At 40.3% G+C, this 21564-nt stretch overlaps 2 protein-coding genes across 3 annotated transcripts; one reads left to right on the forward strand and one right to left on the reverse strand.

Moving 5' to 3' along the window:
- Positions 1–331: 331 nt before the first annotated feature.
- Positions 332–15106, forward strand: TTC23L (tetratricopeptide repeat domain 23 like; the record flags this gene model as incomplete). Its single annotated transcript, XM_081316382.1, has 10 exons — positions 332–415; positions 1305–1537; positions 5914–6015; positions 7545–7670; positions 8773–8950; positions 10649–10757; positions 12027–12154; positions 12736–12885; positions 13296–13378; positions 15018–15106. The coding sequence occupies 10 exons, from the start codon at positions 332–334 to the stop codon at positions 15097–15099; spliced, it is 1275 nt and encodes a 424-aa protein (XP_081172508.1). The 3' UTR covers positions 15100–15106.
- A 1399-nt stretch (positions 15107–16505) lies between these two features.
- On the reverse strand, positions 16506–20934 carry RAD1 (RAD1 checkpoint DNA exonuclease). Of its 2 annotated transcripts, XM_081316542.1 has the most exons (6): positions 20872–20934; positions 20273–20525; positions 19612–19720; positions 18564–18822; positions 17516–17614; positions 16506–16719 (listed from the first exon to the last, which is right to left on the reverse strand). In XM_081316542.1, the coding sequence occupies exons 2-6, from the start codon at positions 20465–20467 to the stop codon at positions 16536–16538; spliced, it is 846 nt and encodes a 281-aa protein (XP_081172668.1). In that variant the 5' UTR covers positions 20468–20525; positions 20872–20934; the 3' UTR covers positions 16506–16535. The 2 variants fall into 2 exon arrangements, with proteins under 2 accessions (XP_081172668.1, XP_081172667.1); XM_081316541.1 differs by having other exon boundaries at positions 20273–20933.
- Between the last annotated feature and the right edge of the window lie 630 nt (positions 20935–21564).

Here is a 21564-nt window from a genome sequence, read left to right on the forward strand (position 1 = left end):
CAGGGGTTGCCACAAAGAAGAGGGAGTCAAGCTATTCTCCAAAGCACCTGAAGGCAGGACAAGAAGCCACAGATGGAAACTAATCAAGGAGAGCAGCAACCTAGAACTAAGGAGAAATTTTCTGATAGTTAGAACAATTAATCAGTGGAACAACCTGCCTCCAGAAGTGGTGAATGCTCCAACACTGGAAGTTTTTAAGAAGAGACTGGACAGCCATTTTCCTGAAATGGTATAGGGTTTCCTGCTTGAAAAGGGAGTTGGAATATGTCCCATGTCTGTTATTATGTTATTTTGTTATGATAGAGTGGATACCAATGGGAAAGATCAAGAAATGTGGGCCCAGCTGATGGCCACTCCAGCAGCTAAGCTGATAGAAGCACAGAAAAAAGCAGAAAAGTTTACTGAAGAAAGAGAGGTATGATGTTGCATTTGTTTCCATAGCTATGTGCAACTGAACAGTAAAGGGTTGATATAAATTTAATGGCGGTGCAAGAGAAACATAATAAAGTTTACTGTGGGAGTCTGGTAGGCCAAACTTTTTTTCAACCTAAATGCTAAAACGGATGCTAGAAGATTTGTGGTTAAATTTCATGCTTAAAACTGGAGTTGATTGCTGTTTAAAAAGTCAAACATATTTTGTCTCCAGCAACGAAAATTCATAAAATTTGTATTGGTAGAATAAGGGGGGTATGCAGCTGTGAGGCCAAATTGTTTTCAGCTGAAATGCTAAAATGGATGCTAATAGATTTGCGGTTAAATTTCATGGGGAAAATAGTGTTGTTTGCTTTTTTAAAAAAACAAGTCAAATTTCGTCTGCAGCAATGAAAATTCGTAACATTTGTTTTGCCAAGGTCAGAGATGCAGGAGACTGGCAGGCCAACATTTTTTTCAGCCGAAATAATGAAACAGATGCCAGGATCAATTTTGTAGTTAAATTTATTGGGGAAAATGATACTGGTTGCTTTTTAAAGAAAATAAACCATATTTCATCTCTGGTGACAAAAATTCATAAAAGTCAAACATATTACACGTACAGTGATGAAAATTCATAAAATTCTAATTGGCAGAATAAGGGGTGTGTGCTTCTCTCACTGCTTCTCTCACAGAAGCCTCTCCTCATCATCTTTTTTTCCCTCTCCCTCTCCCGCCAAAACCTCCTCCTTTTATATCGTCTCCTCTCTCCCCACTCTTCCTCCTTTTCTCTTCTGGGTCTGCTGGAAGCGCCAATCAACATGCAGCCATATGCACCAATCCTGGGGCCTCTGCTTTGGCCCAGCAGCTCCAGCTGACTCTCTCATTGCAAGGCCTGTCTGCTTCCAGTGATAGCGGAGGCTCCTGGAAGTGCCAATCAGCTGAACCTGCACGCGCTAATCCTGGGCCCTCAGCAGAGCTCCAGGAACACCATAACTCTAGCTGACTCTCCCCCAGGCATCTCCGGCGCTGTCTCCACTTCAGCTCATCAGCAGTGCCACCACTTCAGCTCATCCCCCTTGTCTAAGTCGCATACCACCTGCCAGGTGCCAAAGTACCACCAGTGGTACGCCTACCACTAGTTGAAACACCCTATTCTATCCAACTCCCTGCTCATGCAGGAAACCTATAACATTTCAGACAAATTGTTGTCCAATCTCATCTTAAAAACCTCCAGTGCTAAAGCACAGAAAACCTCTGGAGGCAAATCATTCCACTGATTACTTGTTTTCACTCTCAGGAAATTTCTCCTTAGTTCTAGGTTGATTCTCTCTGTAATGTATCAGGATTTTTAAGATCATTGGTAGATTTGGGGCAGGAATGGTTTCCTTTAAACCTATTTGTTGCCACCTAGTGGCCAACTGTATAAGTAGCTATGCAGCAGCCACTGTTTCAGTTCTGTTCTGCTTGACTCCAATAAAGCATGTTCCTGTTTGCAACCTTCTGTCTCGCTTATCACCTGCAAAGAACCGGCTACACAACACTCTCCTTGATTAGTTTCCATCCGTTGCTTCTTGTCCTGCCTTCAGGCACTTTGGAAAATAGCTTGACACTCTCTTCTTAGTGGCAGCCCCTCAAATATTGGAGCACTGCTATCCTGTCACCTCATCCTTCTTCTCATCAAACTTGACATACCCAATTCCTCTAACCATACTTTGTTTTAACCTCCAGTCTATATTTTTAAAGCTTCCCATTTTGAAAATCCTACTTGGTCATTTCCCCACTACTAATTTAAAGGACGAGCAAGCCACTTCCCTTGTATCAGCAAAAGAGATGGCCTTCGTCAATTTCTTCATCCAAATCATAAACCCCAATCTGATTCTGTAGTGGTTCAGTGTCAAGGTACTGGTGGGCTGTGCTAAAGTACTCCCCAGTCCCCAGCCCCTCTGAAGTTGGCTGCCTTCCCCCTTGTTAGTGTCATCAAGATACACCTTGGGTATACTCACATATCTGGCAACACCCAAATGGCAGCTATCTAATTTGCAGTATATGCTCTAAAAAAATCTGCAAGGCAGCATACATTTCACAACCTTATTGCTGTGGTGGGATGCTGTCCGATTCAGCAGGAAAAACCACTTTTAACCTGCACTTCAGTGTAATGAAACTAGACCAAGAGAAAACCACCTTCAGATCATCAAGGAGTAACATCTGCATTCTCAGGGCATTTGAGGATAGGAGCTCAGTGTCTAAACTAGAGTTTTTCAACCCTGGTAACTCTAAGATATGTGGACTTCAACTCCCAGTATTAGCCAGCCAGCCTAGAATTTGTCATACTAGTTAAGGAATTCTGGGAGTTGAAGTCCACACTTCTTAGAATTGCTAGGGTTGAGAAACGTTGGTCTGGTCTATGTATTACCATGAAGAGTCCCTTCCAAATCAATGTTTCCATATTTAAATGAGGGTGAAATGAAAGCACAAAAGATTTATATGCCACCCAGACCTTGTAGGATTGACCATGATATGTGAGGGAACAGTCAAAAAAAGTAAAAATGTTAGCCATGACAGCTTGTTCTAAGCTCTGTTGCTTTTACCGGTGCAAATTTAAACTCACCCAAGCAAGCTGCAACCTTAATTTCAGTGCAAATGAGAAAAGAATGCAACTGTCATATCATTTATGCCTTGAAAATAACCAGAATTGGAATATTTGTGTTTCAGCTCAGAACTGAGTAACATTTCTGTGTGTCTGCCAGGTAGTTATAGTTGAAATAACAAACCAGCCACATATATGTTCTTCCCCAGATACATAAAGCCTGCAAGGAGCTGGTGCAATGCACAGTCCTCACTAGAATTATCTATGGAAACCAGCATTGGAGGCTAGCGGAAGCTCTTGCCAATCTCGCACACAGTTACCTTATCCTACAAGGTAAGGCATTTTTTGCCATGATCCCTCCAGAAAAAAAGGGATCTAAAATGCTATGGATGCTTTGTTCCTGAGACCAGGCCCTAGCCATGTGATTTGCATGCTTTCATTTTCTTTCATTTTGTTGGGAATGACTGGAGTTGTACTCTAAAATTTTGGAAGGGTACCAAGATGAAAGAGATTGGGCCCAAACCCATGAAGCTACGACCATTTCTCTTACTCATAAGAAGAGACATGTGGTAGTTGTTACTGTGCTGGGGAAAAATCAGGAACCTGGCAGCCCCTTTTCCAAGCAACGTATTTTATTAAAAGTCACAAGCTTTCATGAATTTCATGAGTTGCACAAAAGCTTACGCTTTTTAAAGACAGCTGGACTGCCATCTGTCAGAAATGGTGTAGGGTCTCCTGCTTGGGCTAGATGACCTATAAGGTCCCTTCCAACTTTGCTATTCTAATTCTAATTCGCATAACCTATTTTGTCTGTCAGAAAAGGGCCACCAGACTCTGATCTCATTCCTTTTAATTATTTTATTATTTATTATTATTTATTAAATTTTTATACCGCCCTTCTCCCGAAGGACTCAGGGCGGTGTACAGGGCAATAAATATCAAAAGTGTAAATACAAAAGTTAAAAAAGAGATTTAAAAAAATTAAATAATTATGCCCAAGAATACAATACTAAAAATGTGTTAAGAACTTATTTAAATCCAACCCCAAACCCATCAGACCAGGCCAGATTGTTCAAATAGATGTCATTGACAGCATCCTCTTTCTTTAAAAAAATATATATTTTCATTAAAAAAATCTTAATGTAAAATGCAAATATAAATAAAGACAATGGAAAAAGGGAAGGAAAAAAATAGAGGGGGTAAAATGAGGAAAGAGAAAAACCAAAACAAAAAACAGTGATTTTCCGTATTTTTTGGTGCAGTAACGTGCCTAATAAAGTTGTAGTATATTTTTTTTACTTATACCAAATAGTAACTATTAATACTTTCTATAGCAATAACCCACTGAATCACCAATAGGATCCCCTTTCTGATATATTTCAAAAAGAATTGCTCATTTTCCTCCTGTCCTGGCAACATTACCTTGCCTTTAACACATAGCAATTGATCAAATAATGGTTAGTTTATTTTTATTTTATTTTATTTTTCTCCCTATTTTATTATTTTTATAAATAACTCATGATAATGAACATTTCTAATATTCCTTCCTACTCTTTTCTCCACAACAACAGTCTTGTGAGGTGGGTTGGGCTGAGAGAGAGTGATTGGCCCAAAGTCACCCAACAGGCTTTCATGCCTAAGATGGGACTAGAACTCGCAGTCTCCTGATTTCTAGCCTGATGTTTGGACCAAACTGGCTCTATGTGGCTGCTATTATGTGACTTAACAGCACATAATCAAGCAGGGAAATTAATTAATACCTAGTGCCCTTCATCTATGGTCTTTAGCCTGAGACTCGAGTACACGGCTCCCCAAGCTATGGTCCGGGGCCTGGTATAGGGCTGTTGGCCACCAGGCCCTGGGAATATCTGGTGAGCCCTGCCCCACTCACGGTAGCACCACCTCATGGGCACTAGTGGCCCCATTTGCACATGTGTGGGGATGCTATCACTGCTGCCAGTGTGACACGGGTGCCAGCGGCCCATTTGTGCATGCATGCGGGCATCAGCGCATGCACCATTGGCGTGCACAGCCCAGTTGGACCTGTGTGCGCAGTCTAGCACCACCATCGTGCGTGTGCCCATTTGTGCATGTGTGCACAGAGCTGCACACGTGCAGATTTGCCTCTGGGCCGCCAAGCCAGAAAGGTTGGGGAACTCTGCTCTAGTAGGTATGAGAACTAAATATATTTGCTGAGTATCAATAAACCAAATGGCACAAAAACAAATGCACATTACCAATCAGGTAAATATCAGATTCCCCTCTTACCAAGAGCCAGTAGCAAACTGTAGGCATTGGACAACTTTGATTTGAGTTTTCTCAAATCTCACCCAGAATCAGACTTGAATAACATCATGACTTCCTCTCCTCACCTTATAAGGAACTGTGACATTTTTCAAGGATAGCTGTGGAAGAAAACAACAATCCTCAGATGTTAAGAAAAGAAATATTTTAAATTAGCAAGCATCTACTAAGATGAGTCACAGGCAAGTGCAATGCAGATCTGAGAACAACAACAACAACAAAAAGAACAAGGAAAGGAAAATACTAATCAGCAACCCAGATGCTGAAATCTAAATAATCGGACCTGAACCAAGAGAGAAAATTACTAGATTGATGACTGGGGTGCATGTCTTCAAATGCGCAGCAGTGATCATTCCAGGGATTTATTGCTGGAATTGGGAGGAAATACCTGGCTGTTGAAATCCTGCCATCTAGTGACTATTCTATGTTTTCATCAAAGGCATACAGTACTAAAACCCAAGCCAATTAATTCACTGAACTTTTTGGCAGGGTTGGCTGCTCTACGCTTTTTTCTATTTTTGTTCAGTAATTTTATTAATTATTCCAGGTCTTCCGAGTCAAGCTATACACCATGCAAATTTGGCAAAATATATCCTCCTCTTCCTAAGGGGTGATACTTCTCCAGCATCCTCAGAGGAGAAAGGAACCATTTTGAGCACCCTTGTGACCATCTATTACACCTTGGGCATGGCAAATCTGATGCAGAAAAAATATCCTTGCCGATGGCCAGAGCAAAGGACTTGCGTATGGGAAGAATAAATAAATCCTTTTGCACAGCTGATGGCTCAGAGTCTTTCCCTCTGTGGGATAAATCAGTGCTGGGATATGAATTTGATGGTTTGGCAATATAAAAATATATGTAGTTAACCAAATAAATACATACTGGGGTGGAATGTAGTCTGGATTCCCAGAAGGGAGGGGCTGATTCCAGAAGATCAAGAGGCAGCAAAGACTAGATAGTTTGGTTGAAAGGAAAACGCTCAAGCAGCTTCTCCCTAGGTGTTCTCACAGTGTATCTATAACGATGCAAGTTTGCTTTAGTTTGGCAAGATTTCTGTCTATAAGTGAGAAACTGCTTAGAAGGAAACTGCTTAGAAAATACTCAGCGTGTCTTTCTTGCTTTTTGGAGCCTGTCATATAAATTCATTCAGGGTAGGGAAGATGCCTGTTTGAAGCACTAGCCAGGCCTTTCTGACTGTAGAAAATCTTTGGGTGGAGTCTGCTACAGGTTGACCACTCACCCAATCAAGAACTAGCCCTTTGCATAGGAAGCCACAGTGAATCACAGAAGACAGAAGTTGTATACAGATTTGGCAATCACTAGAGGGCAGCAAAGAGATGCAGAAAGTGTTTAGCTCTTTGCTGCCATCTACTGATCTCTTAAATTTTTACAACCCACATCTGAGAGGCTTAGCATTATGCAGACCTGTCCTATTGCTCATGAGAGAAAGTCTCAAGTAATTCTGTTGCCATTCCTCTCTAAGGGATGGTTGTGTGTGGTGTTTGTGCCTTAGACATCAGAACAGGTCAGCTCCCTAATTTATTTTGCTTGTTTGTTCAATTTATATTGTTGTCCTCTTGCCAGGGGGCTCTGAATGTAGCACAAAGTGTTTGTGTTGTTTTCTCATTTAGTCGCGTTGGACTGTGTGTTTCTCCCCCCCCCCAGCCACCTAACCATCATTTGCCAGAGTTGTCTTTCAGCATTGTGCATGTATGTAATTATCTGCAAACTCATTGTCTGCTCTGCATTCCTGTATTTAAATTGTGTAGAGTTTAAGACTTGGGTAACCAAAAGGCTGATAATCCAAAAGGGTCCCAAATCTAAAATGTGATATAAATAGGACAATTTTTAGGCATAACGTCAAAGTCTATGGAGGAATGTGCTGTGCTAGCCTGCATCTTCCTTTCATTTCAGTAGGATTTGTACCAAATTTCCTTATAGAAATTCAGGCACCAAACGCCTGTCACCAGCATCAAGAATAAATGAATTGTCAAAGTCAAAAACCTGCATCATTCAAAAGTTTTATTCTTTGCACTGCTTCAGGATATACTGATTTATGTAGCCATTAGCTAGAAAGCACAAATTGCCAAACCATGTGTAGGAAGAAAAATAATTTCAGGTCTGCCAAAATAATTGGAGTCCAAGTCAACAGCGCAAGTTCCTCTAGTGTTATTTTTGTTTGTTTCCTTGCTTGCTTTAAATGTACTTCCCTTTTCTATTTTTCCTTGACTTTTCTACTGCCAAAGAATGTTATTGCAACCTGCAGAAGGCTGAAAAAGGTCTGGGAGAACTGCAGGGGTTAGATTGGAAAAGAGCTGCTAAACTTAAAGTATGTAACAAAGACATTATGGTGGCACTCGGCAGGTAAGCAAAAATTTGTTTGAAGGTGGACCGACAAATAAGGACACAGATGCATTATATGAATAAAATAAAGACAAAGGTGATCTAGGGCCCACATATAAAGGTAGTCCTCAGTTTCCAACAGTTTGTTTAGTGACTGTTCAAAATTACAATGTCATTAAAAAAGTGACTTATGACCATTTTTCACACTTACAACCACTGCAGCATCCCCATGGTCACATGATCAAAACTCAGATGCTTGGCAACTGACTCATATTTATGACAATTGGAGTCATAAGTCAATGGGGAAGCCAGATTCACTTAACAACCTTGTTACTAACTTAACAAGCGCAGCAATTCACTTAACAACTGTGGCAAGAAATGTTCTAACATGGGCAAGACTCACTTAGCAAAAGTCACACTTAGCAATGGAAATTTTGGGCTCAATTGTGGTCGTAAGTCGAGGACTATCTGTAGTTTCCAAAATGCTTTTCTTTTCTTTACTTTTTTTCGCAGCCATTTCAATAGTGTGCAATGCTGCCAAAATTCAGCTGCCTTCCTACTAAAAATTTGTATCTGCAGGATAAAAGTTAAAAACAAACCAACAAATTTATGGGATGCAGAGATGATCTAGACCCGTTTTGTGCAGGTTAGCTAGCAAAAGGAATTAACCCCATGTTAATCCTAGCTTCTAGTTTGCATTAGATATGTTGGTTTGCTTAAGGTAAAACTCAAAACTTACCTGTGGTTGTATAATGTTAATTAGGACCTAAGCTGACCAAGAAATGACCCCTTTCTGAGTTTTGAAATTCTATATCTTTAAAATGACTCAGTTGATAGTGATGTGCCAATCCAGACAGAATATTTTCAGAAGCATTTCTGAATCTTTTAAAAACCTGTTTTTCTAGATTTAAGTTTCATACTTCCTACAGAAGTCCACATATGTAGCATTCTTTCCTTGCGTTCTTTTCCCACAACTACTCTGTTATGTAGCTTGGTTTGAAACTGGACTGAAGTCAGGGAACTTCTCTGAGTGAAATTAGACTTGAACCAGATTGTCTCCGGTGAATGCAACCATTCGGCAACTGCATCACAATCCAGCTGCTGTTTTTATTTTTGTCCCTAGGGCAAGTTTGCAGAAAAATGAATTAGATTTGGCATCCAAGTATTTTGAGAAGGCCGTTGATGATCTCATTTCAGCTGAAGGAGATGTGGCTCCAGAACTGATACCTCTTTATCAGGAAATTGCCAAAATCAAACAAATGAAAACAATATATGAAAAAAGCATTTCCTATGCATTACAGGTAAAGGACTTTTACTTAATTGAGTTGGGAAACTTCAGCTGGTGCAAAAAGGCAGTTATGTGTGTTCCTCTAAATCACACATTACACCTCTGCTCTGCCAGCTCTATTGGTTGCCAGTTTTTTCCCCCTGAGTCAGTTCAAGGTGCTGGTTTTGACTGGTTTTGATTTTGTATTTTTTATATAAAATCCTACATAAAATCCCATACACACACATATATATATATCTGTGTGTATAGTTTTATATAGATATAGATTAGATATATAGATATAGATATAGTTGATATATAGGGACGCGGTGGCTCAGTGGGTTAGGACGCTGAGCTTGTCGATCAGAAGGTCGGCAGTTTGGCGGGTCGAATCCCGAGTGCCGCGTAACAGAGTGAGCGCCTGTTACTCATCCCAGCTTCTGCCCACCTAGCAGTTCGAAAGCACGTAAAAATGCAAGTAGAAAAATAGGGACCACTGCGGTGGGAAGGTAACAGCGTTCCGTGCGCCTTTGGCGTCTAGTCATGCCGGCCACATGACCACGGAGACGTCCTCGGACAAACGCTGGCTCTTCGGCTTTGAAACGGAGATGAGCACCGGCCCCTAGAGTCGGAAACGACTAGCACGCATGTGCGGGGGAACCTTTACCTTTACCTTTATAGTTGATATTATAGATAGAGATAGAGATAGAGATAGAGATAGAGATAGAGATAGAGATACTTTTATCCAGTGCTTTTTTTTGTAAAAGAAAAAGGTGCCGGAACTCACACATGTCATATAACCTGCCTTGCCTACCCTACAAGGTTCCATCCAAAAAAGGTGCCGGAACTCCATTCTGAGCATTCTATGAGAAAAAAGCCCTGCTTTTATCTCAACACACACACACACACACACACACACACACACACTTTACAGGAGACCTTATTTGGTAAATGTTGCCATCCCCTGCTCTTCCCCTGGGAAATATTTTCTGATGCTGAATTATTTGAGAAGAAGAAAATGGCAATGTTTTCTTCTCTTCCTTTTAGCTTAACCATGTGGGAAGAAACACACATTGGCATATTCACAGAGTAAGGTTAGCCACTAACAAAGCTCATTCTTGCATTTGACCTTTTTTACCATTGCTAGTGATATTAAACTCCACCCCCCACAGAACGTGTGCTGAGATAAAATCCTCTCCCGAAGCTGTGATTCTGTGGGAAGCCTCCACATTGGAGATTAGACTAGGACTCGAAGTTTAGGACAGAGAACAGGATTTGAGAGTTGTGGCGGCACAGTGGTTAGAATGCAGTACTGCAGGCTAACTCTGCATTCCACTGCCAGAAGTTTGATTCTGACAGTTCTGATTCTCAAGGTTGACTCAGCCTTCCATCCTTCAGAGGTCAGTAAAATGAGGATCCAGATTGTTTAGGGCAGGGGTAGGCAACCTCGGCTCTTTTATGACTCATGGACTTCAACTCCCAGAATTCCTGAGTTAGCTATGCTGGCTCAGGAATTCTGGGAGTTGAAGTCCACGAGTCATAAAAGAGTCGAGGTTGCCTACCCCAGGTTTAGGGCAATATGCTGACTCTGTAAACCGCTTAGAGAGGTCTGTAGAGCACTATGAAGCGGTATATAAGTCTAAGGGCTATTGCTATTTGAGGGAATGGACTGCCAGATGTCGTGTGATAGCTCTCGTTTTGTGAACTGGAAACATCCGTCTCTTTCCTTTAGGCTCATTCTGTGTCATTAGCTCTCTACCAGAAATTCAGCGCTGAAGTTGGATCTGCAGCATTATTCCTGGGAAAGGCTTATGCTGCCACAGGGGAAGAGAAGCACACTGGTAATTATGTGGTAAAGCCATCCGATAAATATTTATTTATAGTCCCTGCCTTTTTAAAAACTAACTCAAGGTGGCAAATGTAGGGTGGCGGCAGCAGAGGAGGACCCCTCTGATTAATGTTTTCAGGAACTAGGTAGGTTCTTTGATTGTTTCTAGTAGATTAAGAAGAAAACAAACTATGAATGAGAAATTTGCAGCCCAATAAGAACTGGTTCAAAGCTGCCAAGGACACTGACTTCAGCTTTAGTGACGTCCAAATGCGCTATACAGTAATAGGAAAACCACACTTCTTGAATATTTCAATGAGCATTAACAAGATCATATGAAGAAATTAAGGGATATGCCGTGTTACATGCTAAAGCTTCTGTCCACATACATAATGCCAGAGATGTGTCAGAATGACTATAACCAATCAAGCTGACTCACGCCAAAGCCAAGCTGCTCTTCTTCTTTTGGCTGAGTGGCCAGTGAGGCACCGTCTCTGCTTATGTAAATAAATAAAAAATAATTTTAATCTACCTTTCTGGCTTGGAGTCTGTTTGGGCAAAGCACACTGGGCTAACGGACCTGCTAAGACTTGACAACTAATACATACTTAATACTCCTTTCTCCTCCTGTCTCCTGGCTGTGTGCAAGATGGGTTGGACAATACCTGGCTGCTATGTGTTTCATTTTTATTTTTATTTTATCTTGTGTATTTCATTGTAAACTACCTAGAGCAGACATGTCAAACACAAGGCCCGGGGACCGGATCTGGCCCGTGAAGTGGTTTCATGTGGCCCGCGAAGCCATCCTGGAAACAGTGAGGAAATGGCCCCCACTGCCTTGGCCCTGGCCCAGAGATCCTCCTTCCGCCAGAGACCCTCAGATCTGTCCCACTCCTGCCCAGGCCCCCATAGGCACCCTTGATGCGAACGATGTAGAGCTGGCCATGCCCACCCAGTAGGCCATACGCACTCTAGCCACGCCCACCCAGTAGACCACGCCCACCCTGGCCGTACCCACCCGGACCCCTGAGGGCAACCGCAATGCTGATGCGGCCCTCAATGAAATTGAGTTTGACACCCCTGCCCTAGAGTCATGTAAAAGTGAGGTAGGCAGCTACATAAACCAAAGGAATGAACTGATAAATTTGTGCTTCTGTGGCAGAACAAAATGACATGGAATAAAAGAAGGAAAGTGAAATTTAACTAATCCATACAGCTTCCTTGTACTGATTTGTTTTTCAAGATACATTTCATACAAAACACACCACACTTGTTTTTCTAGAGGCCGCTGAAAGGTATTTCAAGGAGAGCTTGGTAGCCTACAAGGAAGCATTAGGAATGGACCATCCTCAGACAATCAGTGCCCTTAAAGTCTTCAGCAAGTGGCTTGGGCAAATAGGAAAAAGAAAGGTAAACCAGATTATCTGCTGGGATATACAGCTGTGTAACTTTTGGCCATGCAAAGGCTGCATGAAAGGACAGAAGGTCTGGAGGGATAAGATGGATTTATCCCCCAACTGTATTAGCAACTGGGATGAGGGGTTTGTACCAAGAAGGAAGATCACAGCTGTGTTGGGAAGAGTTACTGCCCTGGGGGAAAACTTACCTTTTTGCCAAGCATTATGGATAAATAACTCCTTTGAATTGGGAGAATTCAACTCAAGTATAAAGAACTGAGGTCATTATGATTTCAAGAAACATAATCAATGAGCCAGGAAATTCAAGTTATTTAACATAAGAAGCCATAAACTATGACAGTCTAATATTTAGCAGGATCGTAGCAACAGTGCTACAGCTTTAAATTGATGAACAATCAGTTGTTCACTAGAGAGAAAAGGCTAGCTATATTTCAAAAAGATATGTGTGGATGAATGGATGGATAAAGAGAAAATTAAAGATACAGTAAACCCAAAAGAAATGAGCATAAATAAGTGAAGTATTTGTGTTGGAGGACAGAAGTGATAAAAATATTTTTGTATGATTTCTTTCAGCAAGCCTATGAATTACTCAAAGAGTCTTTTAAAACTCAACAAAATCCCTGCAGTGATTTTAATAAGCAGGCAGCTGAACGATTATATATTATGGGCTGCATTTGTCTAGCAGAGGAAAAAATAAGGGAGGCCTATCAGCTGCTCAGTAAGGTAATATTATCAGCTTGAATAAAAAGACCATATTTTTATTTGCAAAATGTTTTGGTTTGCCAAATGTTTTGAATTTGAAATATCTCATAGTTGCAGGAATATCATTTTGAATTCATGATATTTCAGAATTTAATTTTTATTAAGAGCTAGTCTTATAAGTGTCACAAAATTGTCCTTAATATTTGCATTTAAATTTATTAATGCAAGTGCCCCCATATTCAGTCTATCAACAAAAGCTTCCTCATGGTTGCTTTGGCAGCAAGAAAGCAAAGGTAATGTTATAGTAGCTCTAAAGCACAGCCTTGGTCTTAAGATTATTTTTTATATTTCAAGGAAAGCTTTAAAAGACATTGGTATGTATAAAATAACTACAAGGAAGTAACTGCGACTTGCATTTTGAACCCATACAGTGTGTGCAGATTCAGATTGCTATTTATGGGTCCCACCACAAGAAAACTAAAAAGATACAAGAGCTGCTAGTTATGATGAATATGTAAGTTTAAATATTTTTAAAGAACTAGAGTTGGAGGGGGAAATGCACAATAAATACCCAAGCTTTGCAGCAGCAGCAGGGCTGGGGAAGCTATCTGTCTGGGAGACAATTCATGCAGTCCACTGCCAAGCAAAACTCTTAACATTACTATTCTAAAAGGGTGCACAGAACTTTCAATTTGTATATGTTTGTGGGCATAAACACATGTGCATTGCACTCATACTACTATTTGTTAACTACTGTGATCAAACATCACCTCTTTGTATCCAGAAGTGTTTTTTGTTAGAAAAAGCAGGCTTCCATCAGGGCCACCACTTTTAACTTCTATTTATGATGTGGATCGACATTCTAGAGAGTTAGTCCAGTATTACCAAAATTATTAAGTAGTACCAAAACCTATAGTGCTTCCTGCTTTGGAACATAGGATCTAAAGCTCCTAAAGAATGATCCAGAAAAAATAGTGACAGAGTCCATGCTAGCTTATGTCACTTTTCCAAAAACTGTGTTGAAAACAAATGTCCAACCTACAGAGCATCAGGATGGTTGAAAGCCATTTCACAGAACAAAATCCTTATTTGCAAAAGGAACTGTGGGGTGTTTTTTTCCAGATAATTTTTCTGGTCTATTAAATTCAGATCAATTTATGAAATGTGAATTCTTAATCAGATCCCCAGAACTTCAAAGCAAAAAAGTCTATGCTATTTAGAAATTCTCAATATATTAAAATTATAAAAGATGAGATGTATTTTTGTATACCTAATCTCATATTGACACAGGTAGTTCCTCACTTAACCCTAACTAGAAACAGAATTCCCATCGCTAAATGATTGGGTTGTTAGGCAAAACAGCACGACTGCATTGCTTAGTAATGGTTGCAGGTGTCAGGCAAGGACTGTGCTGTTGTTAAGTGAGGACCCCAAACTTTTCTGGCCCTGCTATCCTCACCTCTGCTTCAGCTCCCCCATCACTGCCCTTCTTTCTGCCCTGCATCCTGCGTTGTCCCCCAATATTATCCTGCATTCCTGCCACTTTGCACTCTGCTACCCCAGCCGATCTTTGCTGTCTTTATCCTCTTGTTGCTGAAGCGCTCTGGGCCTGGCCCTTTTGAAGGATAGCTGCTCTGCACTCAGCTCTCCCGAGGCTTTCAGGAGCGCTGTGCAAGGCTTTGAGAAGGCCTCATCTGGCCAGCAGCTGACTCATAAAGGGCCAAGCGGATACATCTCATCATCAGCGGTAGGAAGATGACAGTGAAGGACAGCTGTTGCGTCAAGGCCAGGACAGAAGGGGCAACAGATGATAAGAGATGGAGAGGAGCTAGATAAGTGGGAGGAGTTGAAGTGGACACTGCAGTCATAAATATAGGCAGGATGTCAGGCATCAATTTTTTAACACTTGACTGTGGGGCTGCCACAATAGCTATAATTTCAAGGACTAGCCCTAAGTACTGTTTCTTTAGCGCCATCCTAACTCTGAATGGTCACTGAACGAATTTAAGCAAGGATTACCTGTACTATGTTTTGTATTGTTAGCTTAGTTCCACTTTTTAAAGAGCAAATGAAATAGAACAATATAATCTGATTTAACTGATTAATTTATTGATACGTGCCCATTAACTGTAACATTTTGTTTTTTCCTGCAGGCTTCCTGCTGGACAGGAATTGACCAAATGTTTAAAACGGAATAAAAAAGCAGCACTATTTTGCTCCATACCAGATCTTTAGGCACCAAAGGACTAGGAGACTGGGAAAGACGTGCCTAATATATGAGATACTGGCATCTAAATTCTTGATTTAATTTCCGCCAATGGTTTTAATATTAATTTCCATTCTTCCTTTTAAGAAAGATACCCACAAATTAGCAGCAATCTTTGATACTACAGCTACAATATATGGTAACATTTATCTATACGAAAGACCTTCCACTGAAAGTCCTGTCAACCTAAGTTTGGGCTTTTAATAGTGATGCTGATTTCCAGGGGTGGTTGGGAAGCAGACGAAAGGATAGCTAACTTTTAAAAGTTTCTTATTTTGTCCACAACCTTTATTCTTGTAATGACACTTAGCACCTAACTGAATTTTAGAATAATCTCTTTAAATTAGTTAAGAGGCTTCCGTGTTACTTCTTCTCCTGGGGAAAAACGTGTTTTCTCTTCCCAATACCATTTCTGGTCACCTGTACATTCCAATTAAGCCACTATGAGAAAAGACTGAAATAGACCGATCACATAAACTGTGTTGCCCCCTTCATTTTTCATCCAACCCCATCCCACCCTCTCCACAGACACCCCACTGAATCATTTTTTCCAAGCACATTGAGGACCTATTTTTTTAACAAACTCTTTGAAAGTTTCTTCTGTCCTGGCCTCTAAAACGGTGGTGCCGATTCCCTTCTTCTGTTTGCTTGGGCAGAGAAGCAGCCTGAAAGAGGAGAGCCTTCCCCCCCCCCCAGTTTAAAATAGGAGAAATGGAAACCTGTTACCTTGACAAAAATAAAAAAATAAAAACTAAATTTAAAGATATTACTGAAAAATGTATTTTGTAGTATGTAAAAAGGGAAATGTATCAATTCAGAACTTGTGATGCTTTCGAGATTCAACTACAAAGTATGCGATTTAGAAATTGTAGAGAAGTATGCGACACAACAGTTTTGCTCTTGGCCAAATCTTCCTCCAGAAGTTCAGTTAGCGGTTCACGGTTTGGCATACAATCAAGCCTCTCTTTCAGCACTGATTCAGAGACTCATTTCTAGTTCCCATATTGGGTATGTAAGTCCCAGTGTTACAGAGAGCTGCTTTAAGTTGTCCCTTGTAATTTTTATTTTCAGATAACTGAAATAAAAATACATTTGGCTTTACCCTGCTCTCCTTTTGGAAGCAAAGCAAAACCCCTGCTTGGGTGGAAAACAATGTGGGGTTTTTTTTTCCTTCTCAACCTTAAGCTTCCACATTACATACATTTCTCCATGGGCAATCACTGCAGCTCCTTGAAAGCGTATTGTCTCCATCTCCATTTTTTTTATCATCCTAACCTAAATGGCTCAGGGATGCTCTGACTTCCACTACAATGGGAATAATGTTCTCTTGTTCTCTTTCTTTCCCGACTTGTCTTGAACTAAACAGTTTTCGCAGGTGTTAATTCAGTAACTTTTTTCACTACAGCTACAGTTCTGTTTCTGTAACATCCTCATCGGGACAGCAGTAATATTCCACAAAGCATATCTCTCCGTCTTCGTTCCTTATCATATATTGCAATGAAAGAAAGCCTCGGTTATCTGTCCGAATGGACACCTTGCAAGACAGAGCTAATGCTTTAATTGATGGCTTGAGTAATGATATCTTGTATCTGAAAAAAAGAAAGACATAATGTCAAGTATAGTTCATCTCCTCCCCCACCCCAACCCTACACAAACATTATTGTTGGTGATGGGGGTGGGTGGGGGTGGAATGTCATCCTCTCTCCTCATGCTTTATTTTCAGCCCAAGCGCAATTTGCCCAGCATTTAAAATGAGCCCAGTGTGATTAGCACGTTCACACTTCACCCTGGAAGGACACACCTACCTGGTTTTGTGGCTTCCCTGTAAAAGTGTTTCTCAACTTTAGCAACCTGAAGATGTGTGGACTTCAACTCCCAGAATTCCCCAGCCAGCATGGGGAATGTGTTTGAATTCCCCCAGAAAACCACACTCCCAACCAAAACTGGCCAGACACCTACTGTATATAAACAGGGAGCAAACCCCACACTCACTCACACTAATGATGTCACTTAGTTGGGTAATGAAATGTCTGCAAGCAAACAACCAAGTTCAGAGAGCATTGAGGACTCCGTAGATCAATTCTAAGTTGCATGTATTCTATATTTTTTTTCAATGCTAAAAAATTATCCAAGATCTCACTGGCCATCTTTGTTAGATTTCTGAGTATCAGTTCTGATTTGGGGCATTTAAAAAAATGTTTTGACTCTGCAAGATGGCATTCAATACCAGAAAACATTGCCAATCCTTCTACAAACATTCCAATTAAGTAATATTGATCACCTTTCTGGTGGGGGACATGTAGTCTAGTGTAAATAAATATTAACAATTGCATGACGCAAATGGTCATTGTAATACCTTGGAGTAAATGTACTGGTGTAACTCACCTGTTTGTTTGTGTTTCATTACAATGAAAGGCTTCAATAAGGTCAGAATCCTTGGGGTAATCCAGATGAGTGCTTCCAGCATTCCCAAAAGTGGATAATCTTAAGAAGAAAAGATGTACCAGATTGAGTAACAAAAATAGCAATATTGCATATGTAAACACAGTATATGATAAAATTGAGCAAAGAATTTGTCATTAACACTCTAAATTACTAAAAAATTATGTCTGGTATTAAAGGCTGAAAATAGTAAATATTTTTGTCTAACTGTTGCAAAGGGATATTAAGAAAAATGAAGACAATTGCTACTGATGGACTTCATTTTCATTTTGGGATTAGTAGGATTTAAGGAACAAAAGTCATGGGACATGCATTATGCCCATTAAAAAATTAGCAAACAGTAAAAAAAGCTATTTTTTTTCCTTTTTTAAGTAGCAAGAAGAGTTTGCAAATGTTCAAGGAATCCTGCTCCTGAATCCCCTCATACAAGTTCATCAATTTTAGTAATTTATGTTTTAACCAGTTCCACTAATATTAAAAAAATGTAGAGCTTTCTCTTTATCACTAAAGGAAGTGTTAAGTTTCTGGTTCCCCTCAATCATATTTCAAAATGGAAAACTGGTTCCACCCAGGTGCCTCTGCTCACATTGCCAACCTCAGCACTACGTCCTCTGAAGGCCTCAAAAGCATAAATGTCTGCGATACCAGTTGCAAAAAGGTTGCTCGTGGTTGATTTACTCTGACTTGGCAGATCTCCAAAATCTCAAGCTATAGCTTTGCTGCTGGCTAATTAGAGGTCCTTATCAGCTACAATTTTCCACATACACAATTGGGGGGGGGAAGCCTGGGAATTCAATAGGACTTACTTTTAGATAAGTGACGGACTGCTGTGCTAGAGCATAATCCAAGACTGAATTTTAAATATGCAAACGTTTATTCAGCTTTACTTCCCATATACAAATTTTAGGCCACATGTTTGCACTGTGCTCAGTATTACAGTTACCAAGCCTTGTAGTATGATTTATCAGACTAGGACAATTATTTCTACTACCTGAAATAAGGTTTGTCTGGAGACATTGTAATCTGCAGCACTTCACTGGTCATATCTAGTTCGGAAAATGCCTCTCTCAGTCCCTCTGACTGCAGGATAATTTTATTTACAACATTAGTACTGCAGAAGTCAAAATCGAGAATCTCTTCAGGCTCCTGAGTCTTGATTTTACATACAGTCACCACCCCTCCTTCCTCCAGGTAGAGTGTTAGAGGGTAGCCATATCCCTTGTAACACATCCGAAGGGCTGTTTGAGTTCCTGAAATGGGAAAAAAAACTATTACAATATTGTAATTGTAACTATGCCTATTCAGTAAGGCTGGGCAGCGATTTGGACTTAAATAAAAAAAAGGTTTTGAGTGGAAAGCGGTATTAACAGAACTCCTGAAAACACCTGCATCTCTTGCAAGGACTATATCATTGCTTTTTGCAACTGCAGCATGATCCTGGAAAAATATGCAATTAAGGGCTTGCAAACAGCTGTACGAGCAGGCACCACATCCTCCAAAGCACCTTTATGCCTTTGACTGTGAAGAACCACATAACAGTCTATGAGTGTCTGTGTTTGTGTGCACACACCCTCAAGTCACTGACTATTATTGACTGCCTGGACAAATCTTTGTCATTTTCTTTGCAAAGTTTTTTGCCACTGCCTACTTCCTATGGCTGAGAAAGAGTGACTGGCCCAAAGTAACTTTGTTGATTTCATGTCTAAGGCAAGACTAGAACTCAGGGTTTTTGGCTTGATGCTTATTACACTTCTACACCAGACTGGCTCTCATGGTCATATTCAGCTGGTTGTAAACCCCACTGAACACAATGGGATTTTCTTTTCCATAGACGTGCATGAACTGCACTGCAAAATGATCATGTTCCCTCCTGATTAATTCATCAGTAGGACTTTGGAAGCAGACATTAGGCATATTGATATGGACAAATATGAGGCATTTCTAATTCAATCCACAATTCATCTTACAGCACAGGATAATTTTCATACAATAAGAAGAAACAAGTTGGCATCATTCAATGAAGTAAACTCAAGCAATACCTGGCAAAGAATTTGTTCCAAAGATGGTCAAACAGTCCAAAAGCACAGACAGATTGATTCTGAACATCACAGATTCTTCCTGCACAACAAATTCTTGGAAAATTCCAGCCTGTAAATTAACAAATCCAGAAACGTGAAGGCCAAGCAATAGAAAAATGGCACTTACTTTCAAACTGCAATCCAGTGATGTTTAACAAGAGAATGATCAAGCAGAAGAGAGTGTTTTGCAAAACAGCACATGGAACAGATATATAATTAGCAACAGACACAAGGGCAAGGCTGTGATGATTAAAGCAAGTGTAGTTACAAACTCTGCTACAAAGTCATACACAGCAGGGCCACAACAACTATTTCTTTATTTTCAAAATGCTGTGTCTTGCATATAGAAAAATCGTATTTTAAATTACTATGTTATTAAATGTGTATCAAGAAGTACTGCTGGAATAACAGCATTACAAACTCAACCACCCCAGAGTGGCTTAAATAGTTCCCTGTGCTGGAAATAAGATATGCTGAGAAATTACAGGAGGATTGTTTTCATTATTAGAATATATCATTTCTTTTGGAAGTCTTATTGGATGTCACACACGTTCATTTAATTTCTTTAGTCAAACTAAAGTTCCTCATAAGTCTGAACAGAAAAGAAATCCTGTGGTCTAACCTGAATAAAAGCATTGGCTTGCAAAGACTTTGCATTTTCCACCGTGAATTTGAGTCCATTTGATGAAGCGAAGCAAGTAGTGTGGTCTTTGAAATGAATGGCTTTCAAAATATTGGAGAGGTTTCTAACATTATCAAGACATGCTACCAGAACATTCTGCTCTTTGCATGTTTCAGGTTGGGTTGAGAAGGGCATGGCACCAATGCCCTCGTAAAGCCTTGCTTGGAGAGCACAAAGAAGAAATTTGGAAATCCTGAAAGAAAAAAACGGAGAAATCCAAACACAGTTACCTGAAACAGACAAGACTCGATGCAGCATAATTGTTTTTAAGCAGCAATTATACTATTTTAACACTGTTTTTTCTAGGCACAATAACAATGTAACTTTTCAAGAATCTTTTTCTTCAGTAAAAAATTGGACCACAATTCCCTTTATCACCCGCAGCATTACAAGAACCATGGCATCATATACAGTATCTAATCTATCTATCTGTCTATCTTCTACCTTTACATATCTATCCAAAGAGAGAGCGAAGGAGAGACTCAACACACACGCACACACACACATATATGGTACATATGAGATGTTTATGACACAACCTCTCCGACAATGTCACGAATTTCTTCAGACACCCCGCTGGGAGAAGAAAGCGGTTTAACTGCTTTACGGCATGCTGTAACGAGCATCTCTATGACCTGCCGAAGCGGCTCATGGAAAGGCAGAATGGAACTTCCGGTCCTGGCTAGTCTCTCTCTATGACCTGATATGTCTATGATTTAACTACCCTCGAATCCATAGCCGAGTTAGGAGCGTTTTAGAAAGCGCAAAAAAAGAGGAGCGAGGAACAGAAAACCAAAGCAATTAAAAGCAGGAGATGTGAGAATATCTGGCTAAAGTTTAGTTTATAACAACATCATTCACGAAAGGTGTTCACACCTCACACATCCTCACTTCTCCCGCACCTTTTGGGGGTTTCTCAGGAGTCTGAAATCAAAATTTGCTTCCAGATACTTAACAGTACTTGGAAATATTTAAAACAATGTCCTCATTACAAATACTGCATCGAACCTTTCATGGAAAGCATTTGTTAATAACCAATGGGTTTATTTATTTTTTTGACCTAGTTCAGGGGTCGGCAACCTCGGCTCTTTTATGACTCGTGGACTTCAACTCCCAGAATTCCTGAGCCAGCATAGCTGGCTCAGGAATTCTGGGAGTTGAAGTCCACGAGTCATAAAAGAGCCGAGGTTGCCGACCCCTGACCTAGTTCAATAAATAGTGTGCGAATGCAT

This window comes from Vipera berus, assembly GCF_964194415.1.
Source record: "Vipera berus genome assembly, chromosome: 2".
Taxonomy (NCBI): domain Eukaryota; kingdom Metazoa; phylum Chordata; class Lepidosauria; order Squamata; family Viperidae; genus Vipera; species Vipera berus.

What these genes read in the sequence shown, in the direction of transcription:
- RAD1 (XM_081316541.1), bottom strand. Translation starts at nt 20,590, where the DNA reads ATGCTGCATCGAGTCTTGTCTGTTTCAGGTAACTGTGTTTGGATTTCT. An exon ending in TGGAACAAATTCTTTGCCAG is followed by an intron (nt 18,823 to 19,611) that starts GTATTGCTTGAG and finishes TTCCCATTTCAG; the next exon opens with GAACTCAAACAGCCCTTCGG. An exon ending in CCAGACAAACCTTATTTCAG is followed by an intron (nt 17,615 to 18,563) that starts GTAGTAGAAATA and finishes TTTCTTCTTAAG; the next exon opens with ATTATCCACTTTTGGGAATG.